At 49.1% G+C, this 25,727-nt stretch overlaps 1 protein-coding gene across 1 annotated transcript in view; it reads right to left on the bottom strand.

Annotated features, from left to right (window-relative positions):
* Nucleotides 1-1,716: 1,716 nt before the first annotated feature.
* LOC137304311 (adhesion G protein-coupled receptor L1-like) overlaps nt 1,717-25,727 on the bottom strand; it is a 331,855-nt gene continuing 307,844 nt past the window's right edge. The window contains exons 19-24 of the mRNA XM_067972853.1: nt 20,926-21,094; nt 11,683-11,850; nt 9,210-9,306; nt 5,533-5,661; nt 4,120-4,137; nt 1,717-2,456 (exon numbers count right to left, since the gene is read on the bottom strand). Of these exons, the coding sequence (XP_067828954.1) occupies nt 1,717-2,456; nt 4,120-4,137; nt 5,533-5,661; nt 9,210-9,306; nt 11,683-11,850; nt 20,926-21,094 (1,321 nt within the window). The remainder of the gene's footprint in view (nt 2,457-4,119; nt 4,138-5,532; nt 5,662-9,209; nt 9,307-11,682; nt 11,851-20,925; nt 21,095-25,727) is intronic.

Here is a 25,727-nt window from a genome sequence, read left to right as displayed (position 1 = left end):
CACACACACACACACACCATTTGTAAAAGTCCCTCCTTTCTGAAGAGGGCAAAAGGCAACTTCTGAACACGGAAGTCTGGTCTGCCTCCTTCTCTATACTCAGGGGGACATGACGAGATTATAAAAGTTTTTGTGCTCTGAGAACTCAAAGGGTTTAACAGGACATTAAACACTTTGTGTGTACTTTCTGTTGTTGTAAAATTACACAGATGCCGACAACCACAAAAAAAAATGGGGCCCATCAGAAGGAAGAATTTCTTTTTTAAGTTGAGGCAGAAGTACTTCCTGTTTGGGGCAGAGGGTCAAAGGTCACCCAATCACAACCTCCTGTATATAATACATGTGCCGTAAGAAATTAATAACATCTACATTGCCTCTTTAGTCGCGCAAAACAGTCGGACCACAGTCGCCCAGCCAGCGACAGGCCGCTAATGTTCTGTCAGTCAGTGGCACGAAAGGGGGGGCAGAGAGAGGGGAAGAAAAAAAAACCAAAACATGGCTTCCGGCTTGGAGCGGGAGCAAGTCTGTCTCTATTTACATCGTCTGTGACCGTTCCGTGGACTGCGGCCTTTGGGAGCGGGATCCGCCCTGCGCCTGCCTCTCCCGTGCTGCGCCTGCCGCCGTTCCTGACAGGCGGGAGGCTTGGCCAAAAAAAAAAAAATCAAAGCAGCGCACTCTCGGTTTCTGGCTTCCGTGCCCAGGCGCACCCCCACTAACCCACCCCCCCCACAAACGAGGGAGAGGGTGGGGGGGTGGAGGAAGGTGCTGAGGTTGACAAGCTTGCTCGTCGTCAAGAGGGCTGCGGCCATTTTCCTTGCGACCCTTCGAGACTCTTTGTGCTTCTTTCTTCCTCCTCCTCCTTCTTCGCAGATGGGAGTCCAGGTTCCAGATCCAATGGACAGCAACGTCAACAAAGCTACAGTTTGGGGGGAGGGGTGGGGTGGGGGTTGGGGGGGAGGAGGGCGGGTTCTGACGTGAAGCTGGTTCCCAGACAGCTTAGCAGCAAAGGATCCCACGCACGTTAAGTCTAGACCGTGACCTGCCAGATCCTCTGGTGAGGGAGTCCAAACAACAGACGATGACGTGAGGTGCAAGCTTCTTTTTGGTGCCATGGCCTCAGTTACACGGGAGCGAAACGAATAAGGCTCGAAGCATCTTTCACACACCATTAGCTAGTTTGAAGTGCCTGCTACCCCGATCACACTTCACAGCTGGCACCGTGTTTATGGCTCGATCACTGCTGTTGTATTTTTTTTTAATTCTCCGAGACCGCGCAGACGTCTTGGAATTTGAAAGTTGGGAGGCATCTTCAATTTTAGCACAGCTGTCAGCTGCCCAGTTAGAGAACCCATTCCCCGGCTGGTTTCTAAGTCATCCCAATGTATTTGAGTGCAAGAAACGGCATTTTTTCATCAAGGCAGGGTCACATTTTTTTATTCCCGAAGAGGCGATGGATTCCCGGTAGCCTTTGGCGGAACGGGACAGCCCCGTTTATAAAGTCCCACCTGGGGGTTCAGAAAAGTTGGCTGGAGGTAGTAATTTATTTGTCAGGCGATCCCAAGGTTTTTACGGTCTGATGCGTCCAACGAAAAGAAAATGGCAGCCCTGCTCCGACACGGTTGGTCCTCTGTACAAATCGCAGCCCTGCATTTCTGGCAGATCTAAGGGCGCCCTATACCCGGGTCCTTGAATTGCCCCCACCCCCCGCTTTGTGTTTCAGAGACTGGTTACCAGTTGCATTTGTCCGTCACCTTCTGCCACCGAGCCGTCCACATTGACCGACACGATGTAGCCATCGTTGCTGCCTCTCCTGGACTGGTAGTAGGCCTGTAACTGGCTCCTGAACACCAGGTTGGGCCTGGTGCTGTAGTAGATCTCGTCATTGCCCTGGGAGTGGGGCACGGCCTCCCCGATCACCTCTGGGCTGCTGTCGGGGTAGGAGGAGTCTCTCAGGTTGGACATGCTGGTGTACAAGGAGTCTCTGTTGGGCGACTGCAGCTGCCCGTCCAGCCCGTCGGTGATTTCGGCCGTGTAGCTCTCCGACTCCTCCAGCTCGGGGTCGCTGTGGTACAGCAGCGACTGGGCCCGCTGCAGGAGCAGCGGCTCCTCCAGGGCTTTGTACATCAGCTCGATCTCGATGTTGTCCTCCTGGGTCAGCGAGGGGGCGTCAGGGACGATGGCGTCGTCCTCGCTGCTGGCGGCTCCCCCTCCCACGCTGGCCGGGGGGCACTGCTCGCCGGGCAGGGTCTTGCTGCCGGGCCGCAGGTTGTTGTGGACCAGCTCGGAGATGATCATTTTCTCAAAGGCGGCGTCGCTCAGGTTGCGACGGCAGTCAGCCAGCGGGGTGCCGTCGGTGGTGAAGTCACCGTTTCGGAAGGAGTAGCTGTTGTTGAAGTTGCCGTTGAGGGGCAGCGTGTCCATGGTGCACGGGTCACACGTGATGTTCACCGGATGTTCTGCAACAAGAGAAACAGATCAAACCCTTCGCTCAAAGCTACGCTCAAAATCAGTTTTATTTTTGGCCCCGATCGCCATTATTTCTCCCTTAGGGTATCGCCCACTGTAGGGGGAGGGGTATGGGGGAGAGTGGGAAGAGTATGGGGAGGGAGTGGGAAGGGTATGGGGAGGGGGAGGGGGAAGGGTATGGGGAGAATGGGAAGGATACGGGGAGAGTGGGAAGGGTACGGGGAGAGTGGGAAGGGTACGGGGAGAGTGGGAAGGGTACGGGGAGAGTGGGAATGGTACGGGGAGAGTGGGAATGGTACGGGGAGAGTGGGAAGGGTATTGGGGAGGGAGTGGGAAGGGTATGGGGAGGGTGTGGGAAGGGTATGGGGAGAGTGGGAAGGGTACGGGGAGAGTGGGAAGGGTACGGGGAGAGTGGGAATGGTACGGGGAGAGTGGGAAGGGTACGGGGAGAGTGGGAAGGGTATTGGGGAGGGAGTGGGAAGGGTATGGGGAGGGTGTGGGAAGGGTATTGGGGAGAGTGGGATAGGTATGGGGAGAGTGGGAAGAGTAGGTGAGGGGAGAGAGATAGAGGAGGCAGTTCAAAATTTTGGTTCTTTCAGGCCAGCAACAGTTTCCGTTCTTCAATCTGTGATAAAAGGGGTGAGCCTGTTCTACACATAATGCTGAGCCTCCTTTTCTCTTCTCAAGCTGAAGCAGTCTGGCTGATCAATTAAATTGTAGCAGTGGTAGATGGTGCTGTATGATAGAGGCATAAGACACTGACCCTTTGTCAGCCAGCCCTGCACACACCGCCCGCCATCCCACTGACACGCAATTCTGAAATTCAGGAAAGGTAAACACTAACAAGTGTGAATCTGACACAATCGTGCCTCATGAAGACTCATTGCTAACAGTGCTGGCGTCTCTGTGTTTCCAGAAAATTCTGTTTGCTTTCTCATAAGGTTAGGTAAGGAAAATGATTTAGCAATGTTTCCAGAGTAGACATTCTGCAGATAACGACCATCTTGAGACTGACACACTGCAAATGGCTGCCATTTGAGACAGTGACACACTGCAAATGGCTGCCATCTTAAGACGGTGACACACTGCAAATGGCTGCCATTTAAGACGGTGACACACTGCAAATGGCTGCCATTTAAGACAGTGACACACTGCAAATGACTGCCTGCCAGAGGCTCAGTTAAGAGCACAATAGACTCTAGCCCAGTGTGTGTACAGTCACAGCACAAGATAGCTTATTTACCATTTTGTTCCAAATCATTAATTCAGTTCATTGTCTCATCTGTAAACTGACTAAACCTTGTACAGCTGACTGCCCTCTGTCCGTCCCGGTTTGACGCCCCTCCCCTGCTTCAAGCTACGACTCACAGACATTCCAACTTGAGCAGACTGGGTGAAGGGCTAAAGGCCCGGGATGCGGCCAAGTTTGGTGGGGACTCAGGGGCCATAGTTTGGCGTCCAGGAGGTTTGGGTTATCATAAGCACTTCATTTATTCAGTATGATGCAGAACATATCAATAAACTAAGTATCGGGAGAAATTCACAAATATTAAAAAGGGGGAGAATGTTGCTAACAAAATGGTGTTGGAAGACCTGAAACTAGAGTGTGAAACACTGACAGTCAACACGGAAATGCGAGCATGATTGTCATACTTGTCTCTCTGTAGGTCCCTACATGGAAGCATGTGGAGAAATAAAGGAAAAGAGATAATAAACATTGAGATCACAAAGTTAAATTCAATCAGGCATTTAATCAGAGCATTAATTAAAAATGTAAATATTTTCAGCAGAAGGCACGAGCTTGTCACTGATGGATTTAGTTAATTGTTAATCATGAACATGGACAGTTTCAGTGCTAGGACAGCCATCATTAATTAATCAGCAATATGTCAATCTCACTCTGTTACAGGAAGAGTGGAGCCCACGGCTATTTTAGGAACGGAGATTATTAATAATTAGCAGCAAGCTAGGGCCTGAGAGGGTTCATGTCTCACAGCAGGGTACGGGTGCCCATAGGGCACACAGTCTCAGTAATCTTGTTCCCACACTACGCACTGCCCCTCCTCACAGTTAAAGGGAGCATCTCTTCCGTTGGTAATTTAAATTCGACGGACCTTTTCGTTCCTACGGTTTTAGGGACCTTCCCAATTCTTTAGGGAGCCACATTCCTTTAGTCATAAGTAAGAAAGAACTTGCATTTATATAAACCTTTCATGACCTCAGATCACCGCAAAGTGCTTTACAGCCAATGAGGTACTTTTTTGAAGTGTAGTCACTGTTGTAATGTAGGAAACACAGCAGCCAGTTTGTGCACAGCAAGATCCCACAAAACAGCAATGTGATAATGACCAGATAATCTGGTTTAGTGATGTCGGTTGGGGGATAAATATTGGCCAGGACACTGGGGAGAACTCCCCTGTTCTTCTTCAAATAGTGGCTGTGGGATCTTTCACGTCCACCTGAGAGGGCAGACGGGGGCCTCAGTTTAACGTCTCTTCCGAAAGACGGCACCTCCGACAGTGCAGCACTCCCTCAGTACGGCACTGGGAGCGTCGGCTTAGATTTTGTGCTCAAGTCTCTGGAGTGGGACTTGAACCCACAACCTTCTGACTCAGAGGTGAGCCCAAGCCTGATGCCTTGAGATCCAGGAATTGGAAAGCCTTGTAACTGTCTGAATGGTCAATCATTAGAACAGGAGGAAGGGGAGGTGGGGGTCACTCGTAACCTTAAGAATGGGGGTTCCCATTCCTACAGTATTAGGGACCCTCCTAATCCAATGGATGTAGGTACTACCACTCATTGCTATGGTCGGAGGGATCCCCCCAATCCAACAGTTATAGGGGTCCCATTCCTATAGCTTCAGCGACCTGCAGTTTATGGGGGGCATGGGTTGTCAATGGGTGGGCCAGCAATGGCCAGCCCAATGGAGCCGGGTGATTTTAATGTGAGGATGCAGGACTCTTAAAGGTTCAACATGCAACATGAATCAGAGTAACATCTCCTGCAGTGGACAATTTGGGACTGGATGATCGGGCTGAGAGGGCAGACGAGAGTTTCAATCCCAACCTGGTGAGCTGAAGACAGTGGGTGAGGGAGCGCTGTACCCGATGGATTCGGCCAGGAGTGTGTTGTAGGGGCTGGCACCGGAACGGGGCTGAAGAACAGGATTGGTCAGCAGGTGATTGCCCATAGTTCCTGGAGGGAGAAAGGAGAAACAGTGTAACTCTGAGGCAGATATACCCCGCACCCCTCACTGTAACACACTGATATATCCCACACCCCTCACTGTAACACTCTGATATACCCCACACCCCTCACTGTAACACTCTGATATACCCCACACCCCTCACTGTAACACTCTGATATATCCCACACCCCTCACTGTAACACTCTGATATACCCCGCACCCCTCACTGTAACACTCTGATATACCCCACACCCCTCACTGTAACACTCTGATATACCCCGCACCCCTCACTGTAACACTCTGATATACCCCGCACCCCTCACTGTAACACTCTGATATATCCCACACCCCTCACTGTAACACACTGATATATCCCACACCCCTCACTGTAACACTCTGATATACCCCACACCCCTCACTGTAACACTCTGATATATCCCACACCCCTCACTGTAACACTCTGATATACCCCGCACCCCTCACTGTAACACTCTGATATACCCCGCACCCCTCACTGTAACACTCTCTGATATACCCCGCACCCCTCACTGTAACACTCTGATATACCCCGCACCCCTCACTGTAACACTCTGATATACCCCGCACCCCTCACTGTAACACTCTGATATACCCCACACCCCTCACTGTAACACTCTCTGATATACCCCGCACCCCTCACTGTAACACTCTGATATACCCCGCACCCCTCACTGTAACACTCTGATATACCCCACACCCCTCACTGTAACACTCTGATATACCCCACACCCTTCACTGTAACACTCTCTGATATACCCCACACCCCTCACTGTAACACTCTGATATACCCCACACCCCTCACTGTAACACTCTGATATACCCCACACCCCTCACTGTAACACTCTCTGATATACCCCACACCCCTCACTGTAATACTCTGATATACCCCACACCCCTCACTGTAACACTCTGATATACCCCACACCCCTCACTGTAACACTCTGATATACCCCGCACCCCTCACTGTAACACTCTCTGATATACCCCACACCCCTCGCTGTAACACTCTGATATACCCCGCACCCCTCACTGTAACACTCTCTGATATACCCCACACCCCTCGCTGTAACACTCTGATATACCCCGCACCCCTCACTGTAACACTCTCTGATATACCCCACATCCCTCACTGTAACACTCTCTGATATACCCCACACCCCTTGCTGTAACACTCTGATATACCCCGCACCCCTCACTGTAACACTCTCTGAAATACCCCACACCCCTCACTGTAACACTCTGATATACCCCACACCCCTCACTGTAACACTCTCTGATATACCCCACACCCCTCACTGTAACACTCTCTGATATACCCCACACCCCTCACTGTAACACTCTCTGATATACCCCACACCCTCACTGTAACACTCTCTGATATATCCCACATCCCTCACTGTAACACTCTGATATACCCCACACCCCTCACTGTAACACTCTCTGATATACCCCACACCCCTCACTGTAACACTCTCTGATATACCCCACACCCTCACTGTAACACTCTGATATACCCCACACCCCTCACTGTAACACTCTCTGATATACCCCACACCCCTCACTGTAACACTCTCTGATATACCCCACACCCCTCACTGTAACACTCTGATATACCCCACACCCCTCACTGTAACACTCTCTGATATACCCCACACTCTTCACTGTAACACTCTCTGATATACCCCACACCCCTCACTGTAACACTCTCTGATATACCCCACATCCCTCACTGTAACACTCCTGAAGCTACTTGCAGTCTCTTCACAGTTAACCAGGTTCCCTATTTTTGTGTTGTTTTCAAATTTTGACTCCAGTACCTAAGTCCAGAATGTCATATGGGTTTGTTAAGTATTTTCTCGCTAATATTGGCCATGGTCATTTCTCGGCTTAATGGAGGAAATTTAGTGATACTTTGGTTGATGGTTTTCGGATAAACACTGGGATGGTACCCGAGGAACTGGAGAATTTTAAATAGATCCAATAATTAGGGAAAGGGATAACTGATCATTACAACCTGCTTTGTTTAACATCCACAGTGGGGAAGAATGCGAGAGGGCATTTGACAGGGGCTAACATTCAAGATTGTCGAAGAATTTTATCTTCATGGGCTGCTTCGGTGTGCGAGTAGCCTGAGAGACCCATATATACTGGCCTTGGAGGGGGTGCAGCGCAGGTTCACCAGAATGATACCGGGGCTACAAGGGTTGTGGGTACAGTAGCATAGTGGTTAAGTCACTGGACTAGTAATCCGAGAGGCCTAGACTAATAATCTGGAGTCATGATCCTGCCACGGCAGATGGGGAATTTAAATTCAATTAATTAAATAAAAAAATTCTGGACTAAACAAAAAACTAGTATCAGTAATGATGGCCATGAAACTATGGGATTGTGGTAAAAACCCATCTGGTTCACTAATGCCCTTTAGGGAAGGAAACCTGCCGTCCTTACCCGGTCTGGCCTATATGTGTCTCCAGACCCACAGCAATGTGGTTGATTCTTAATCGCTGTCTGAAATGGCCGAGCAAGCCACTCAGTTGTTCAAGAAGGCTGCTCACCACGACCTTCTCAAGGGCAATTAGGGATGGGCAATAAATGCCGGCCTCGCCAGCAACGCCCACATCCCATGAATGAAGAAAAAAAAATTATGAGGCCAGGTTGCATGGACTCGGCTTGTATTCCCGTGAGTATAGAAGATTAAGGGGTGATCTAATTGAGGTGTTTCAGGTGATTAAAGGATTTGATAGGGTCGATAGAGAGAAACTCTTTCCTCTGGTGGGGAGAGTCCAGAACAAGGGGGCATAATCTTATAATTAGAGCCAGGCCGTTCAGGGGTGATGTCAGGAAGCTCTTCTTCACACAAAGGGTAGTGGAAATCTGGAACTCTCTCCCCCCCGAAAAGCTGTTGAGGCTGGGGGTCAATTGAGAATTTCAAACTGAGATGGATAGATTATTGTTAGGCAAGGGTATTAAGGGTCACGGAACCAAGGTGGGTCGATGGAGTTAAGAGACAGATCAGCCATGATCTAATTGAATGGCGGGACAGGCTCGGCGGGCTGAATGGGCCCCCTCTTGTTCCCATATTCCCATTAGTCCCCAGATACCTCAAGTTACTGACACTAACAGACCTTGGTGCTCTGATTTACAATTAATCCAACAGTGAGGCAACAGTACTAAACACAGCCCATTCCAAATCTCCAAGTTCATTGGACCCAAACTGGGTAAATCAGCGAGGGAGACTAAGTTTTCTGGAGTTCAGGGGCCGGAGTGCCGGGGATCGAGAGTTGGAAATGGCCCTCGGGCAGTAGTTTGGAAACCCCCCTGGTATAAATGAGCATTTAAAGAGCACTGGGAGGAGTGCTGTGCAAACCTACTATAAGCCCCCAGACTCAACCGCCCCCCCACCTCACACCCCGATGAATCACCAGCAGCCCCCCCATCCCTCCGTGACACCCACGAACATATACACAGATGCTGTGAATCCCCAACATGTGTGTGGAGCTGGTGTTTGGAGGGTCACCTCGGTTAAGGGTCGGAGTGCTGTTGATGTCTCCGGCCATGAAGGAAGATTCCGACTGCTTCCGAACGGTGTCATTCCACATTCTCCGGATCCGACTCTGTAAGTGGAGGTCGCAGTGCGTTAGTTCAAAGTGTGAAGCTTTGCTCCAGGGGCCGCAGTACAGCTGGAGAAGCAAGCAGGCGGTCCTCTTCAAACAAACTGTGGCAAAAAACTGGGAGAGCCTGGCTTCCATTTATGCTTCAAAGGAAGACCCCTGAGGAATGACTACCCAACTGCCTGCTCTGAAAGTCCCTGAACCATGAGATGTGGAACAAGCAAAAAGTCCAGAACTTTCTGGGGTCAATTTGGAGTTTGCTACAGCTTTTGTTATAAAAAGAAAGACTTGCATTTATATAGCACCTTTCACAACCTCAGGACATCCCAACGTGCTTTGAAGCCAATTAAGTATTTTTGAAATGTAGGAAACGCGGCAGCCAATTTGAGCACAGCAAGATCCCAAAAAACAGCAATGAGATAAATGACCAGGTAATCTGTTTTACAGTGATGTTGGTTGAGGGATAAATATTGGCCAGTACACTGGGGAGAACTCCCCTTCTCTTCTTCTAAATAGTGCCATGGGATCTTTTACGTCCACCTGAGAGGGCAGAGGGGGCCTCACCCAAAAGACGGCACCCTCCGACAGTGCAGCACTGGGAGCGTCGGCCTGGATTGGGGTGGGGTGGGGCTCTGAATCCACAACCATTCTGACTGTAGAGGCGAGAGTGCTACCCTCTGAGCCTAACTTCTAGGGCGGGCTACATCGGTTTGATGAGGTGACTGAGCTGGGACTTCTTTATTCCGTTGGGAACACGAGATCTTTTTAGCAGGAAGTAAAGGCGGATGCAAGTGAATCCCAGTGACATGACTGGATTGAAACAGATCCTGAACAAACACTAACCACACAAAGTTTGGGAGAGCAGTGGGATTGTCATTCTTACTGATACCCCTTTCCCTATGGTGTGGTGGGGAAGGGGCAGAAGAGGAGGGGATGCCTCTCACTCTTCCAAAAATGATGTCTGGAGGTTACCCCCATTCTAATGAGCACTGGTTAAATTCCACCCCATTCTAGGTATCTCCCAACACCAGTCTAATGGACACAGGTACCGCAAACCTTGTCACTTATTCCCATAAACAAGGGTAGCTCCCCCTCTCCTCACCCCATTCTAATGGACGCAGGTAAGCCCCTCGCCCCATTTGAACGGACCCCCACCCTTGAGTCAGCAGTAACTCTCCTCGAGTGCCGGTGAGGTTCCTACCTGCAGCCGGCACATCTTGTACAGGTGTGTACGAGGTGACTAAACGTCCCAGAAGGAGATGCGGAAGGACCAAGCACAGCACAGAGCAGGGGCAAGGACAGAAAGCGGCACTGCTGAGACACAGGACACATCACACAGTTTTCTCAGACGATGGCTCCGGGCGTCCATTTAAAGAAAAAGATCACGTTCGAATTGCAGGTTAAACAGCGGCTCCCCCAGATTTTAGAGCCGAGTGTCGACGGACTGAGCTGGCAGCCGGGAGTCAGAGGAAAATAAGACCACGCGGACCCTCCCACTGTCTCAGCCCTCACTCCTCCCTTCTACCAATGGAGAGAAAACCCAAACTGCTGGGACTTTCGCAGTGAATCAACCGAGAAGCAGGCAGAACAGCCTGGGGTGAGGGCTGCACTGTCCTCCCTAGCAACAGGCCCAAGGCTGCACTGTCCTCCCTAGCAACAGGCCCAAGGCTGCACTGTCCTCCCTAGCAACAGGCCCGAGGCTGCGCCCTCCTCCTAGCAACAGGCCCAAGGCTGCACCGTCCTCCCTAGCAACAGGCCCAAGGCTGCACCGTCCTCCCTAGCAACAGACCCAAGGCTGCACTGTCCTCCTAGCAACAGGCCCGAGGCTGCGCCGTCCTCCTAGCAACAGGCCCGAGGCTGCAGCGTCCTCCTAGCAACAGGCCCAAGGCTGCACCGTCCACCTAGCAACAGGCCCGAGGCTGCAGCGTCCTCCTAGCAACAGGCCCAAGGCTGCACCGTCCACCTAGCAACAGGCCCGAGGCTGCACCATTCACTGAATGGGGCCCGGCGCTCTGCTGGTTGCTGTAGGCCAGTTGGAGACAGGTTTCAAGGCTGGGGAAGGGGTTTATCCACAATGTTAGAAGCAAGTTACGAGGTGGGGGCTCCTTCACATCATTGGGAGCAGGTTCTGGGTGAGGGCAGTTACCTCCCACATCGGGAAGGGATTACAAAGGGTGGGGGCAGGATGCCTGAATCAAGAGGAGCAGGTCAGGGGCGAGGGGAATCGCAGTCCGATTTTATTACAGGATCCCCCCACTCACCCACAGTTTTCTTTGTTTGAAATGATTCGCACCCACAGCCCGATCGGGGAAGACCTGATCGTCGGAGAAAACGAACAACAACACAATTCGACCAGACACGACCCTGTCAAAAAATGACCTTTTCAGCCATCCTCCTGCCTGCCGCAGCGTTCTGTACCTGAGTACCAGTGTAGTACCGGCTGCTGTTCCGGATAGTGGACGTCTTCAGGTTGCCGTGGGAGACCCCGGCCGCGGGGCGGCTGCAGCAGTGAGCATGCCGCAAGCACTTGCTGTACTCCTTGTGGACCTGGAGAGGCAGCCGGAGAAGGCGGGGTGGGGGGGAGAGAGAGAGAGAGAGAGAGAGAGGTTACAAGAGAACGGGTAGCAGACGCCGCCGCTGCACTCCTCCAAGGCACCGAACCAGGGGCAGCTCATTGGACCTGGGACTGGATGCGGCTCAGAGGAAGCGGAGGGAGAAACTCGCTTGTTGGGCTAGAGGGACCCGGGTTCAAATTCACCCTGGACAGGGAGTGGAAAAACATACCCTCCTCTTACATGGTCATCACTTACTTTGTGGCCTACCTGGTCAGTGTTAATTTGGGGTCTGGCTGGTCAGCATTTATCTGGGGCCTAGTTGGTCATCATTTATTTGGGGTCTGGCTGGTCAGCGTTTATTTGGGGCCTAGCTGGACCGTGTTTATTTGGGGCCTGGCTGGTCAGCGTTTATTTGGGGCCTGGCTGGTCAGCGTTTATTTGGGGCCTAGCTGGACCGTGTTTATTTGGGGCCTGGCTGGTCAGCGTTTATTTGGGGTCTGGCTGGTCAGCGTTTATTTGGGGCCTGGCTGGTCAGCGTTTATTTGGGGCCTGGCTGCAGAAGGTGCGCAAGAAACATCTTAGCGAAGCAGCATTGGATAAAAGGAACACACTGGGGAGACAGGGAAGGGGGTAAGAGTAAGGAAAGAAGGTAGGAAGACTGCAAAGAGCAGGGAACTAAAACAGGAAACAATGCGACAAAAAGGCTGCAGGTAACGGAGTGCAATGGGCATCAGAACATAGGAGCAGGAGTCGGCCATTCAGCCCTTCGAGCCTATCCCGCCATTCAATTAGATCATGGTTGATCTGTATCTTAACTCCATTTAGCTGCCATCGCTCTGTATCTCTTGATATCTTTAACTAACAAAAATCTATCAATCTCAGTCTTGAAAATTTCAATTGACCCCCAGCCTCAACAGCGTTTTGGAGCAGAGAATTCCAGATTTCCACTCCCCTTTGTGTGAAGAAGTGCTTCCTGACATCACCCCTGAACGGCCCGGCTCTAATTTTAAGGTTTTGCCCCCTTGTTCTGGACTCCCCCCACCGGAGGAAATAGTTTCTCTCTATCTACCCCATCAAATCCTTTTATCATTTTAAACACCTCAATCTGATCACCCCTCAACCTTCTGAACTCGAGGGAGCACAAGCCAAGTCTACGCAACAGAGGGAAAAGGAACGAGCAAGTGTGAGTATTACGTGGAATTTACAGCACGGAAGCAGGCCATTCGACCTAACTGGCCAATGTTCATGCTCCACACGAGCCTCCTCCTCCCACCCTACCGCATCTAACTTTATTAGCAAATTCCTTTCTCCATCTCATGTTTATCTAGCTTCCCCTTAAAGGCATCTATGAGAAGCATACAGGAACAAACGAAGGAGCCAGCCATTATTTTGATGCAGTTTAGTTATGTAACACTGATCTGTAAACAATTCCACACCAAGACGATTGTGACTTCCAAGGATCAAACACTTGCTGTTCTATCCCCCACTCTCACTGAGCCATTCGCCCATATTCTGGACGTTATTCTGGACACAGCCACTTTGACGTTCGCATTCACGTTACAACTGGGAGCGTGACTGCAACGTAGCTCTACTTGGCGACAATGCTACGGTTCCCCCGGAATCTCCGCAAGGGCTCCTCCGATTGCCAGCGGGAGACCGAAGGAAACAGCCATTCGGAATGTTGCCCCGGGGTTTGCACCCAAGTTAATGGCAAGAAAAGAAAGATTTGCATTTCTATAGCACCTTTCACCACCTGAGGAGGTTCCAAAGTGCTTTACGGCCAACGAGGTACTTTTGAAGTGTAGTCGCTGTTGTAATGCAGGAAACGGGGCGGGCAATTTGTGCACAGCAAGATCCCACAAACAGCAATGTGATGATAACCAGATCATCTGTTTTTAGTCATGTTAGTTGAGGGATAAAATATTGCCCAAGACACCAAGAAGAACTCCCCTGCTTTCCTCCAATAGTAGCCATGGGATCTTTGACGTCCACCTGAGAGGGCAGACGGGGCCTCGGTTTAACATCTCATCCAAAAGACGGCCACCTCCGCCAATGCAGCACTCCCTCGGTGCAGCACCGGGAGCGGCGGCCGAGATTACAGGCTCAAGCCTCATGAACTGGGACTTCAGGCTCAGCGGCAAGAGAGCTACCCGCCGAACCACGGCTGGCAAGCGATTGGGGAACCCCCCTGTGGGAATTCTACCCCAGTGCGAACCTGCAGTCCGAGCTCAAGGTCCTTCTGGAGGATGGAGCCTCGATTTGCTTCGCTGCACAGGGAGGTCGGCAGGGCTGACGCTGATTTTGTGGGGTCAGAAAATCATGCGACGAGTGACATTGTCCGATTATTTGCCACGCACGATTCGGGAGAGCAGAGCGAGGCTGCGGGACTAACATCGTTAATATTTAAATGAAGCAAGTCAGGTCCCACCCCCCCCCCCCCCCCCCCCCCCAATTTCCTGAATTCGGGAGAGGCTCCGCCCACACCATTAGCCCCACCCATAAAGAAAACGGGCCGATAGATAGGAGGGCAAGTGAGGCCCGCTCAGGGAGGCCTCTGCAAGAAACGCGGTTGTTGTTCAGGGCTGTATGTTCCAATACACTTCTTATTTTTTTTGCTGGAAGCAAGTTGATCAGGCGTCGGGAGCCACAGCAAAAACAAGGAGCGGGAGGTCGTCCCTGTGTTCCAGGTGTGGCTGTTACTGTACCAGGGACGTGTGCACCTCCAGATTTACCCCCGGGGGGCTTAACAACTTAACATTGGTGCAAAGTGACAACATCTTCGCAATGGGAATGACGGCTGTGCTACTGGGGGTAATTTTGACTTTGTGCGATCGGGTGAGCCTGTTTTACATCTCCCGATTGAAGGCAATGGAGATAAAACTGGGGGGCAGAGATGTAAGGCGGGCTGCCCACCCTCCATCACCCGTTTTACACTGTCGCACAAAGTCAAACATATGATTAGCCTACTCGGAGTCTGATTATAAAGTGAGTGCCGATCCCACACATACCCACTTTAGCTCGACAGGGTAGATGCTGAGAGGCTGTTTCCCCTGGCCGGAGAGTCTAGAACCAGAGGTCATGGTCTCAGGGTAAGGGGTCGGCCATTTAGGACTGAGATGAGGAGGAATTTCTTCATTCAGAGGGTTGTGAATCTTTGGAATTCTCTACCCCAGAGGGCTGTGGATGCTGAGTCGTTGAGTGCATTCAAGGCTGGGATCGATAGATTTTTGGACACTGAGGGAATCAAGGGATATGGGGATCGGGCGGGAAAGTGGAGTTGAGGTCGAAGATCAGCCATGATCTTGTTGAATGGCGGAGCAGGCTCGAGGGGCCGTATGCTCCAATTTCTTATGTTCTTAAGCTCCAGCCTAGTTTCTCCACAAGGTGACAGAATAAAAAACTAAAGCTGCTCTCTTTGACTTTGTGATCCAGGAATGCTCAGCATCGAATCCAGGGCTTCAGGTGGGGAACGAACGATTAATGGCGGTACAGCAGTCACTCGGGGTCGCCAACCCTCCAGGATTGTCCTGGAGTCTCCAGGAACGAAGGATTAATCTCCCGGCCACTGCTGTGAACAAACCCGGGAAAACAATTGTGTTTTCTTTTACATTTTCTTTGGACGCTTTTGTGACATAGTTGTAAATATATTGGAGATGGGATGGGGGTGGGGTAAAGAAAAGCTCTTCGACCGGGCGGGGCAGTTGGAGGTGGGAGGTCATGTGGTGAAACCTCCAGGAATATGTCCGACCAGAGTTGGCAACCCTAGCAGTAACGCTGAATCTAGTCAGGAGAACTTCCAGAACCCGGCATTCATCAAACTCGTCCCCCTCTGTAACCGGGACATGCCGCAGCTCTGGAATTCCCTCCGTAAACCTCTCCACCTCGCTCCCTCTCTCTCCACCTTTAAGACGCTCCATAAAACCTACCTCTTTGACCAAGCTTTTGGTCACCTGTCCTAACGTCTCCTTATGTGGCTCGGTGTCAAATTTTGTCTGATAATCGCTCCTGTGAAGCGCCTCGGGACGTTTTACTACGTTAAAGGCGCTGTATAAATGCAAGTTGTTGTTGTTGTGCATCATCCCACATTATCCGGAGTCCAGCCAAAAAATATCCTCGGCACCTTCAGAGCAAATAGCATAAATCAGGCGGCAGGCTGTCGGCGCGATTAAGGAATTTGCCGCCGGTTTATTAAGCAGCAGCTGTCGCCGGGCCGGGAGCTCAGGGACGTGCCAGGCTCGTGGGTGCGGTGCCAGGCTCATTACTTGAAATCTGTTACTGCCAGCCCTGCCAGGTCTCTGCTAACAGTCTGAGGGAACGAGTCCACTCCCTCCCCGAACCTCTCTCACTATCCGTGCCTGAATGTCGACCGTCTCCGTCCCCGCCTCAGCCCATCTGCTGCTGAAACCCTCACCCATTGCCTTTGTTGCCTCTAGACTTGACTATTCCAATGCTCTCCTGGCCGGCCGCCCACCTTCCACCCTCTGTAAACTTGAGCTCATCCAAAACTCTGTTGCCCGTATCCCAACTCGCACCGAGTCCCGTTCTCCCATCGCCCCCTGTGCTCGCTGACCTACACTGTCTCCCGGTCTGGGAACGCCTCAGTTCTAAAATTCTCATCCTTGTTTTCAAATCCCTCCATGGCCTCGCCCCCCTCCCTATCTCTGTAACCTCCTCCAGCCCTACAACCCTCAGAGATCTCTGCGCTCCTCCAATTCCGGCCTCTTGTACATCCCTGATTTCCATCGTTCCACCATTGGCGGCCGTGCCTTCAGCTGCCCGGGCCCTAAGCTCTGGAATTCCCTCCCTAAACCTCTCCCCCTCTCTCTCCTCCTTTAAGACGCCCCTTAAAACCTACCTCTTTGACCAAGCTTTTGGTCACCTGTCCTAATATCTCCTTATGTAACTCGGTGTCAAATTTTGTTTGATAATCGCTCCTGTGAAGTGCTTTTGGGACATTTTACTACGTTAAAAGCGCTATATAAATGCAAGTTGTTGTTGAAACACAATCCCGATCACAGTGGTTTTCAGTGACCACTCGGGGGGGGGGAGGGGTAATCTCAACTTTGGGCGATGGTGTAAAATGAACGATATCAAATTAGCCGCCCGTTATACACAAAACCTGATTTTCCTTTCCATCGAAGTCAACAGGCCAGGCGTATAACAGGCGGCCAATTCGATATGGCCCATTTTACACTCTTGCCCAAAGTTAACATTACCCCAGTAGTGTTGGGGCAAAGGCCCATCACCATCAGGAGAAGCCCAGAGGAGGTGAGGGTCTCAGCAAATGTCAATAGTTTAACATCTGCCCCATTAGCTGAACACAGACCAATCTTTAACAGCTGGCAGCCAACAGAAAGCTGGATTACGCTCTGTGATAGACCACTTCCTTTGTACCACCTGCCGCTGAGGATATTGCCAGTCACTTGCTGAACACTGATTCCACGTCAATGACTCCTGGATCAAGCTAATCCGAGTAGTGTTCCAATGGATTCAACTGGCCCCATTATACAGGATCCCGATGGACCAAACCCAGCCATTCCCCCCACTGCACACTCGCTCACACTGCTCCTGGCTGCACACTCGCTCACACTGCTCCAGGCTGCACACTCGCTCACACTGCTCCAGGCTGCACACTCGCTCACACTACTCCTGGCTGCACACTCGCTCACACTGCTCCTGGCTGCACACTCGCTCACACTACTCCTGGCTGCACACTCGCTCACACTACTCCTGGCTGTACACTCGCTTACACTGCTCCAGGCTGCACACTCGCTTACACTGCTCCAGGCTGCACACTCGCTCACACTACTCCTGGCTGCACACTCGCTCACACTACTCCAGGCTGCACACTCGCTCACACTGCTCCAGGCTGCACACTCGCTCACACTGCTCCAGGCTGCACACTCGCTCACACTGCTCCAGGCTGCACATTCGCTCACACTGCTCCTGGCTGTACACTCGCTCACACTGCTCCAGGCTGCACACTCGCTCACACTGCTCCAGGCTGCACACTCGCTCACACTGCTCCAGGCTGTACACTCGCTCACACTGCTGCAGGCTGTTCAACCATGGTGTGCATCATCTCATTGCTTTATTGATGTTATTTATTTCTGTGTAGGTAGAAGGTAGTCGTTTCATTTGTTAAACCCCTGTCAAGGATCATCAGCCTCACTGTTATTAAACACACTGTACAGCTCGATTTTACATTGAGTCTACAGCACAAAAACAGGCCATTTGGCCCAACTGGTCTATGCTGGCATTTATGCTCCACACTAGACTCCTTCCTCCCTACTTAATCTAACCCTATCAGCATATCCTTCTATTCCTTTCTCCTTCGTGTGTTTATCTAGCTTCCCCTTAAATACATCTAAGTTATTTGCCCCAACTACTCCTTCTGGTAGCGAGTTCCACATTCTAACCATTCTTTGGGTAAAGAAGTTTCTCCTGAATTCCCTATTGGATTTATTAGTGACTATCTTATATTGATGACATCCAGTTTTGGACTCCCCCACATCATCTTAAAGACCTCTACCAGGTCACCCCTCAGTCTTCTCTTTTCTAGAGAAAAGGGCCCCAGGCTGTTTAATCTCTTCTGATAAGTAAATCCTCTCAGTTCTGGTATCATCCTTGAGTATCTTTTTTGCACCTTCTCCAATGCCTCTATATCCTTTTTATAATATGAAGACCAGAACTGTGCACAATTCTCCAAGTGTGGTCCAACCAAGGTTTTATATGAGTTTAACATAACTTTTCTGCTTTTTAATTCTATCCCTCGAGAAATGAACCCCAGTGCTTGGTTTGCCTTTTTACGGCCTTATTAATCTGCGTCACTACTTTTAGTGATTTGTGTATCTGTACCACTCGATTCCTTTGCTCCTCTATTCCATTTAGTCTCTTATTATCCAAGCAGTATGTGGCCTCCTTATTCTTCCTACCAAAATGCACCACCTCACACTTATCTATATAGAAATTCATTTGCCAATTACATGCCCATTCTGCAAGTTTATTAATGTCTTCTTGTATTTTAACACATTCTTCCTTTGTATTAACTATATCCCCCATTTTGCGTCATCTGCAAATTTTGAAATTGTACTTCCGATTCCCGAGTTCTAATCGTTGATGTAAGTTGTGAACAACAGTGGTCCCAGCACCGATCCCTGTGGAACACCACTTCCCACCTTTTGCCAATCTGTTTCTACTCTTTGTTTCGGTTTTGCAGCCAGCTTGCCGTCCATTCTGCTACCTGACTCCACAGGCTCTGACCTTAGATATGAGTCTACAATGTGGCACCTTGTCAAAGGCCTTTTGAAAATCCAAATATATTACATCTACTACACTACCCTTGTCTACTCTTTCTGTTACTTCTTCAAAGAATTCAGTGAGGTTGGTCAAGCATGACTTTCTGTTCTGAAATCCGTGCTGACTCTTTATTATATTTTCATTTTCTAGATGTTTCTCTATTACATCTTTGAGTAAAGATTCCATTATCTTTCCTACCACTGATGTTAAGCTAACTGGTCTATAGTTCCCTCGACTTGTCCTATTTCCCTTTTTAACTATAGGAATAATATTAACCGTCCACCAATCCTCAGACACTATTCCCTTTTCTAGTGATTTTTTATATTTATGTAACAGTGCCTCTCCTATCTCTTCCCTAACTTCTTTTAATATTCGTGGATGCAATCCATCTGGACCAGGGGTATTATCCTCTCTCAGTTTGATTAGTTTATCAATTATCTCCCCCCTTTCTATCTTAAATGTCTTTATACCTTTTTCGATTCTCTTCTTCTAATGTCACCTTGTTAGTCTCTCTGGTAAATACTGAGGCAAAGTAACTATTCAATATTTCTGCCATATCGTTGTCATTACTTATGAGTTTATCTTGTGCATCCCTTAGTGGCTCTATCCCTAACCTGATTTGTTATTTATGTGTCTGTAGAAAACTTTACTATTTCTTTTTATATTCCTTGATAATTTAATCTCGTAGTTCCTCTTTGCTTTCCTAATTGTTTTTTTTGACTTCCTTCCTAACTTCTTCGTAGTCCCCTGTGTCAGCCTCTTCTATATTGTCTGTGTACTCAGAGTATGTCTTTTTCTTTAGTTTCAATTTTACCCTTATCTCTTTATTCATCCATGGTGTTTTTTTTAATTGGATTTTCAAAAATACACATTATTATCTGTCAGAATTAACTCGTATAATGAGTGAGAAATGAAGATTTTATGTAAACGGTAAACCTTTTTCCTTTGGTTACCAACTCGATGCAATGATGTGCATCCCACTGAAATGGAACCTGCCTCACTTGGATGTGAAGCTGTAACATCAATGATTCATTTCTCATTCCTCTAAACACAACAGCATTTGCCAAATGCCTTTTTTACACAGAAGTACATTGAACGTCCAGCACAGAAACAGGCCATTCGGCCCAACTGGTCTATGCCAGTGTTTATGCTCCACACAAGCTTCCTCCCACCCATCTTCATCTAATCCTATCAGCATATCCTTCTATTCCTTTCTCCCTCGTGCGTTTATCTAGCTTCCCCTTAAATGCACCTATGCTATTGTACTGACTACCTCCCCTCTTCCTCTCCTGAAGGCACTGACTCCCTGTGGGGCACGATGCCACAGGCAGACCTCGGTACCACACGCAAGTGACCTTTCTCCAACAAAAGACAGCACAGCGTTGACAGGGGATTGGACTCAGGTTTAGCCGAGCCTGATCCCGTCCTTATCCGACATCTTGCACTCACCTCCAGCAAGAGAGGAACCCAGACTGGCTTATCAGTCGCAGGGGCTCTGCAGCCAATCACAGTGCTAATGTGCCTGAGGCTGGCAATGCGGGATGGACTCAGCATCGAACCTGAGCTCCTTCTGATCAGCTCCTCACTGCCTTAGCTAGCGGAGTAATTGGTGTGCAGTAAAATGAATGCTCTGTTTGCTCCACTACAATGCTTCCTGCCCTGTTCTGAGTACGCGCGGCTCAGAGAGTGAACACGGCCTGTAAAAATTACGTTGACAAAGAAACCACTTCTGGAAGACTAAATTCAAGGAGTTTAAGAAGATTCTTACTTTCTTTTGGAGGGCGCAGTGAAAAATGAAGATGAACATTCCCTGGAAGGCATTGAACGTCGTGAAGAGATAAGCCATCACCATGGACTCCTCGTTTATAAACATCAGGCCAAATGCCCAGGTGAGACCCAGCAGGAAAAGGAGAGCGATAGCACCCAGAGCCCAGGACCTAAAACACAGCAAGAAGAAGGAGCAGTCAGTTTCCTCACACAGAGTAATGAGAGACTTTCCACAAACCACACAGGGAGAGCAGAACTTGTAACGCTATTTGTAGTGACTTTTAAAGAACGCGGTTGCAATTTCAGTATGAATAGTGACCGGAGATCTTCCCAGGCAAAATGTGGTCGTTTTACTAAGTTGTTTAACCCCAAAAGGTAAAGGGTTTGTTGACAATAATACAAGAATCTCCTTTGCAAACACAGAGCGCACTCAAAACTGATTTCATTGCACTTAAAGGGGGTAACAGGATAACAGCAGAGCCACAACGAGCACATAAAGTGGAAGAATCAGCTCTCCACCTTCCTGATCTTCAGCCGCCCTCCCGGCTGTTACAACTTCTCAATTCACTTCCGGCAGCTAAGGAAAGGTTTGTGAGTGAAGAGGGGTTTCGGGATTCCAAAGGAGCACATGAAAGGATAGCTGGATGGATGAGGCAATGGTCCCAGTAGTGAGCAGGGATTAAACGCAGTGCCCTGTGCTTGAGAGGACGTTTGCATCCTTCCTCGGAGGGCTGGATACTCACCCCAGGGAAGGTCCTACTCTTAGAAATTGAAGGGATTTGGTCTTATAGGAGATAGTGTGCCTCCAGTACACAGGAAGTCATGTCCCATCTCCTCCCAACAACAATGAAGAATGTTTCGAACTTGTGCAAATTGCGATTAAATAAAGTTTAGTTAAAAACCTGAAGATGGAGGCCGAGGACAATCCTCACTCTTCCACAAGAAATGATAGTACAAGTTGACCTGGTCTGAGCAACCTGCAAGTCCAGCTCTCGAGAACCAGGCATTCTGATGGTGTGACCTTTCAGTCTACAGCACAGGCAGTTTAACAAGGAACCATAGCCTAGGTCAGATGGATGGTGCTTGTGTAGGAGCTGGGCCTACCTGCGACGTTTAGATATATATGTGCACTTGCCCCTCTGTCACCAACACACACTGACCATCTTTCTCAGGTGTGACAAACAAAAAATGCAGCATACATTAACTGTACAAACAGAAGTTGACACAAAGGCACACACGACCACTAACTGTACAGTACACGGATAGGTATGAGTCAAGATCTTTAACCCAATACATACTAGATCTGCAGTCCTACTTAAGGTGATGTTGCGAACAATGGACACCATCAGGAAACTCATTCCACCTAATTAGATGCAATAGTACTCATTCTCAGAAAGGTTTTCCTCAACATCACATGGGATAAGGTTAAGTTATCCAGATAGGGAACCTGCTTTGCCTTTTAAGAGATGTTTAAGAACATTAGGAACAGGAGTAGGCCATTTATTGCCTTTATATCTAGAGGACTAGAATAGAAGGGGTTAGAAGTGATGCTACAGCTATACAAAGCCCTGGTTAGACCACACCTGGAGTAGTGTGTTCAGTTCTGGACACTGAACCTCGGGAAGGATATATTGGCCTTGGAGGCACTGCAGCGTAGATTTACTAGAATGATACCTGGACTCCAGGGGTTAAATTCCGAGGAGAGATTACACAAACTAGAGTTGTAGTCCCTGGAATTTAGAAGGTTAAGGGGTGATTTGATCAAAGTTTTCAAGATATTAAGGGGAACTGATAGGGTGGATAGAAACTATTTCCGCTGGTTGGGGAGTCTAGGACCAGGGGACGTAGCCTAAAAATTAGAGTCAGGACTTTCAAGAGTGAAGTTAGGAAACACTTCTAGCCACAAAGGGTGGTAGAAGTTTGGAATTCTCTTCCGCAAATGGCAGTTGATGCTAGTTCAATTGTTAATTTTAAATCTGAGATTGATAGATTTTTGTTAACCAAATTTGTTAGCCTATGGGGCTAGGGCGCGTATATGGAGTTAGGTCACAGATCTCATTGAATGGCGGAATAGGCTCGAGGGGCTAAGCTTTCCTTGTAGGGTCCTGCTGTTCCTGGTCCCACAAAGGAATGAAAAAAATGCATCCTTTCTCGGCCTCTTCTTCTTCCCGGCAGGTCCTGACTGGCCTCCTCTGCTCAGGCCGGAGTTAAAATTGCAGTCGGGTCTCGATAACGTCACATGTAAAGAAGGACCCTGACGTAACGGGAAATAATGGGCGTGGCAGCCCTGGAGAACCAGGCTCAAAGCAGGCACGGAAAAGTCTTCCTGATCTCCAGGGATCCAAAGACCAATGGAAAAAAAAAGGGCAAATTTGGAAATCTCATGTCAAGATAAAGCACCAGTGCTATAACTACCCGGTGAGATAAAGACCAGAAAAGTACCCCGATCCCCCCAATCACAGGAAGGACAGCACTGCCCCAAACCAGGTGGGTGACACAGGTGATGCTGGGTATCACAAAGTGAAGTTCTGGGAAAAAGTTAAGGAATTTAGGTTTGCTTTCCTTGGAAAACAGGAGACTTTGAGGTGACTTGATTAAGGTAAAAATGAGGATGTTAAGAAGAAAGGTCAGGGGTTATAAAGTTATCAGGGAAAGATGGACAGTGTAGCTGGGTCAAAATCCTGGAACTCCCTTCCTAACAGCACTGTGGGAGAACCTTCACCACACGGACTGCAGCGGTTCAAGAAGGCGGCTCACCACCACCTTCTCAAGGGCAATTAGGGATGGGCAATAAATGCCGGCCTCGCCAGCGACGCCCACATCCCATGAACGAATAAAAAAAAAAGATACATTCAAGGGATGTGTATGTGGAGAAATAAGAGAATTGAGGGACAGGTTGTGAATTGAGGGTGGGATTAATCTCTGATAAAAAGTTGGGATTATTGGACCAAGTGGCCTTTTCCTGGTTGTATAAAATCTTATGTGCAACATTTTATGATGGCTTTCATAATGAAAATGTCTGTGGTGATTCTTGCCAGTTTGATTGACTCACTAGCTTGTATGTCTGGGATGGGAGCAGATGGCGGATCTAGTTTTGTATTTAGGGGCAGGGAAGGGTATTTGAACTCTGCTGAGAAGCTGCTCATATTGTTTCAAAAAGGATCTGTAATTAGGGCACATAAACCTAGTTCTACACGGGCAGCTACCCCAAGCTTGATAGGTCCAGCCCTACAATGATAGGCACCATTTGTCAAACCATCAGCTGTGGCTCAGTGGTTGCACTCCCATCTCTAAGGCAGAAAGTCATGGGTTCATAGTCCCACTCCAGAGACTTGACCACCAAAATCTAGGCTGACGTTTCAGTGCAGCACTGAGGGAGTGCTGCACTGTCAGAGGTGCCGTCTTTTGGGTGAGATGTTAAACTGAGGCCCCGTCTTCCCTTTCAGGTGGATGTAAAAGATCCCATGGCACTATTTCGAAGAAGAGCAGGGGAGTTCTCCCCGGCCTGGCCAATATTTATCCCTCAACCACCATCATTAAAACAGATTATCTGGTCATTATCACATTGCTGTTTGTGGGAGCTTGCTGTGCGCAAATTGGGTGCCGCGTTTCCTATACTATAACAATGCCTACACTTCAAATAGTACTTCATTGGCTGTAAAGCGCTTTGGGATGTCCTGAGGATATGAAAGGCGCTATATAAATGCAAGTCTTTCTTTTCTTCTAAGTTTGGTATTTAGGGGCAGGGTGAGGGAAGGGTATTTGAATTCAGCAGAGAAGATATATAGTTTCAAAAGGAACTGTGATTAGGGCACATATGCCTATGTCTACAAGGGCAGCTACCCCAGGGTTGGTAGGTAGCCAGCACAAGCCCAATGCACCTGACCTTCCGTGACCTCCCATACTGACCCTACAATAGAAGGCATCAGACAGGGTACATTATGCGTCAAGGAAGAATCTACAATTAGTTGACTTTTTTCCGTATTTTACTCGTGGAACAGAAACCATTTCAGAATCACCGTTCAGCTTCCAGCTGTTCATCAGGAAAGGGGTGAGACTACAGAGGGTGAGACACCCACTCCAATCCCTGTACCCAGGGGTCACCCTGTGAACCCAGAGTCAATTCACCCTGTGAACTCATTGTCTCAAACCGCAGACGTCATGATAAGGTGACAGGATGATTGTGGATGAGAGGCTGTGCTGCTCCGGGGAGAAGGGCAGGGGAGCAGGAGGAAGGACAGGACACGAGGCTCTGGTGAGACACCCTGATGTCAGTGTCCTTGGACAGGCAACTTCCCACCTTCCGTTCTTTGATCTTTTCTTATACTTTTTGTGCTGTGGGTCGTAGTGTTTGGAGCTGGAATAAGGTAACTTATTAAGCTAACACAGAAGGAGGCCATTCGACCCATCGAGCCTGTGCTGGCTCTTTGAAAGAGTTATCCAATTAATCCCACTCCCCTGCACTTTCCCCATAGTACTGCAAATTTTTCCTTTTCAAGTATTTATCCAATTCCCTTTTGAAAGTTACCAATGAATCTGCTTCCACCGCCCTTTCAGGCAGCGCATTCCAGGTAATAACAACTCACTGCATAAAAAACTCTCATCATTTACTCTCTGGTTCTATTGCCAATTATCTTAAATCTGTGTCCTCTGGTGACCGACCCTTCTGTCATTGGAAACAGTTTCTCCCTCTCTATTCTATCAAAACGACTCAGAATTTTGAACATCTCTTTTAAATCTCCCTGTAACCTTCTCTGCTCTGAGGAGAACAACCCCAGCTTCTCCAGTATCTCCACGTAACTG

Source organism: Heptranchias perlo, chromosome 37 (genome assembly GCF_035084215.1).
Source record: "Heptranchias perlo isolate sHepPer1 chromosome 37, sHepPer1.hap1, whole genome shotgun sequence".
NCBI lineage: Eukaryota > Metazoa > Chordata > Chondrichthyes > Hexanchiformes > Hexanchidae > Heptranchias > Heptranchias perlo.
Note: the sequence above shows the minus strand (reverse complement) of the source record. Positions and strands in the feature narration are given on the sequence as shown.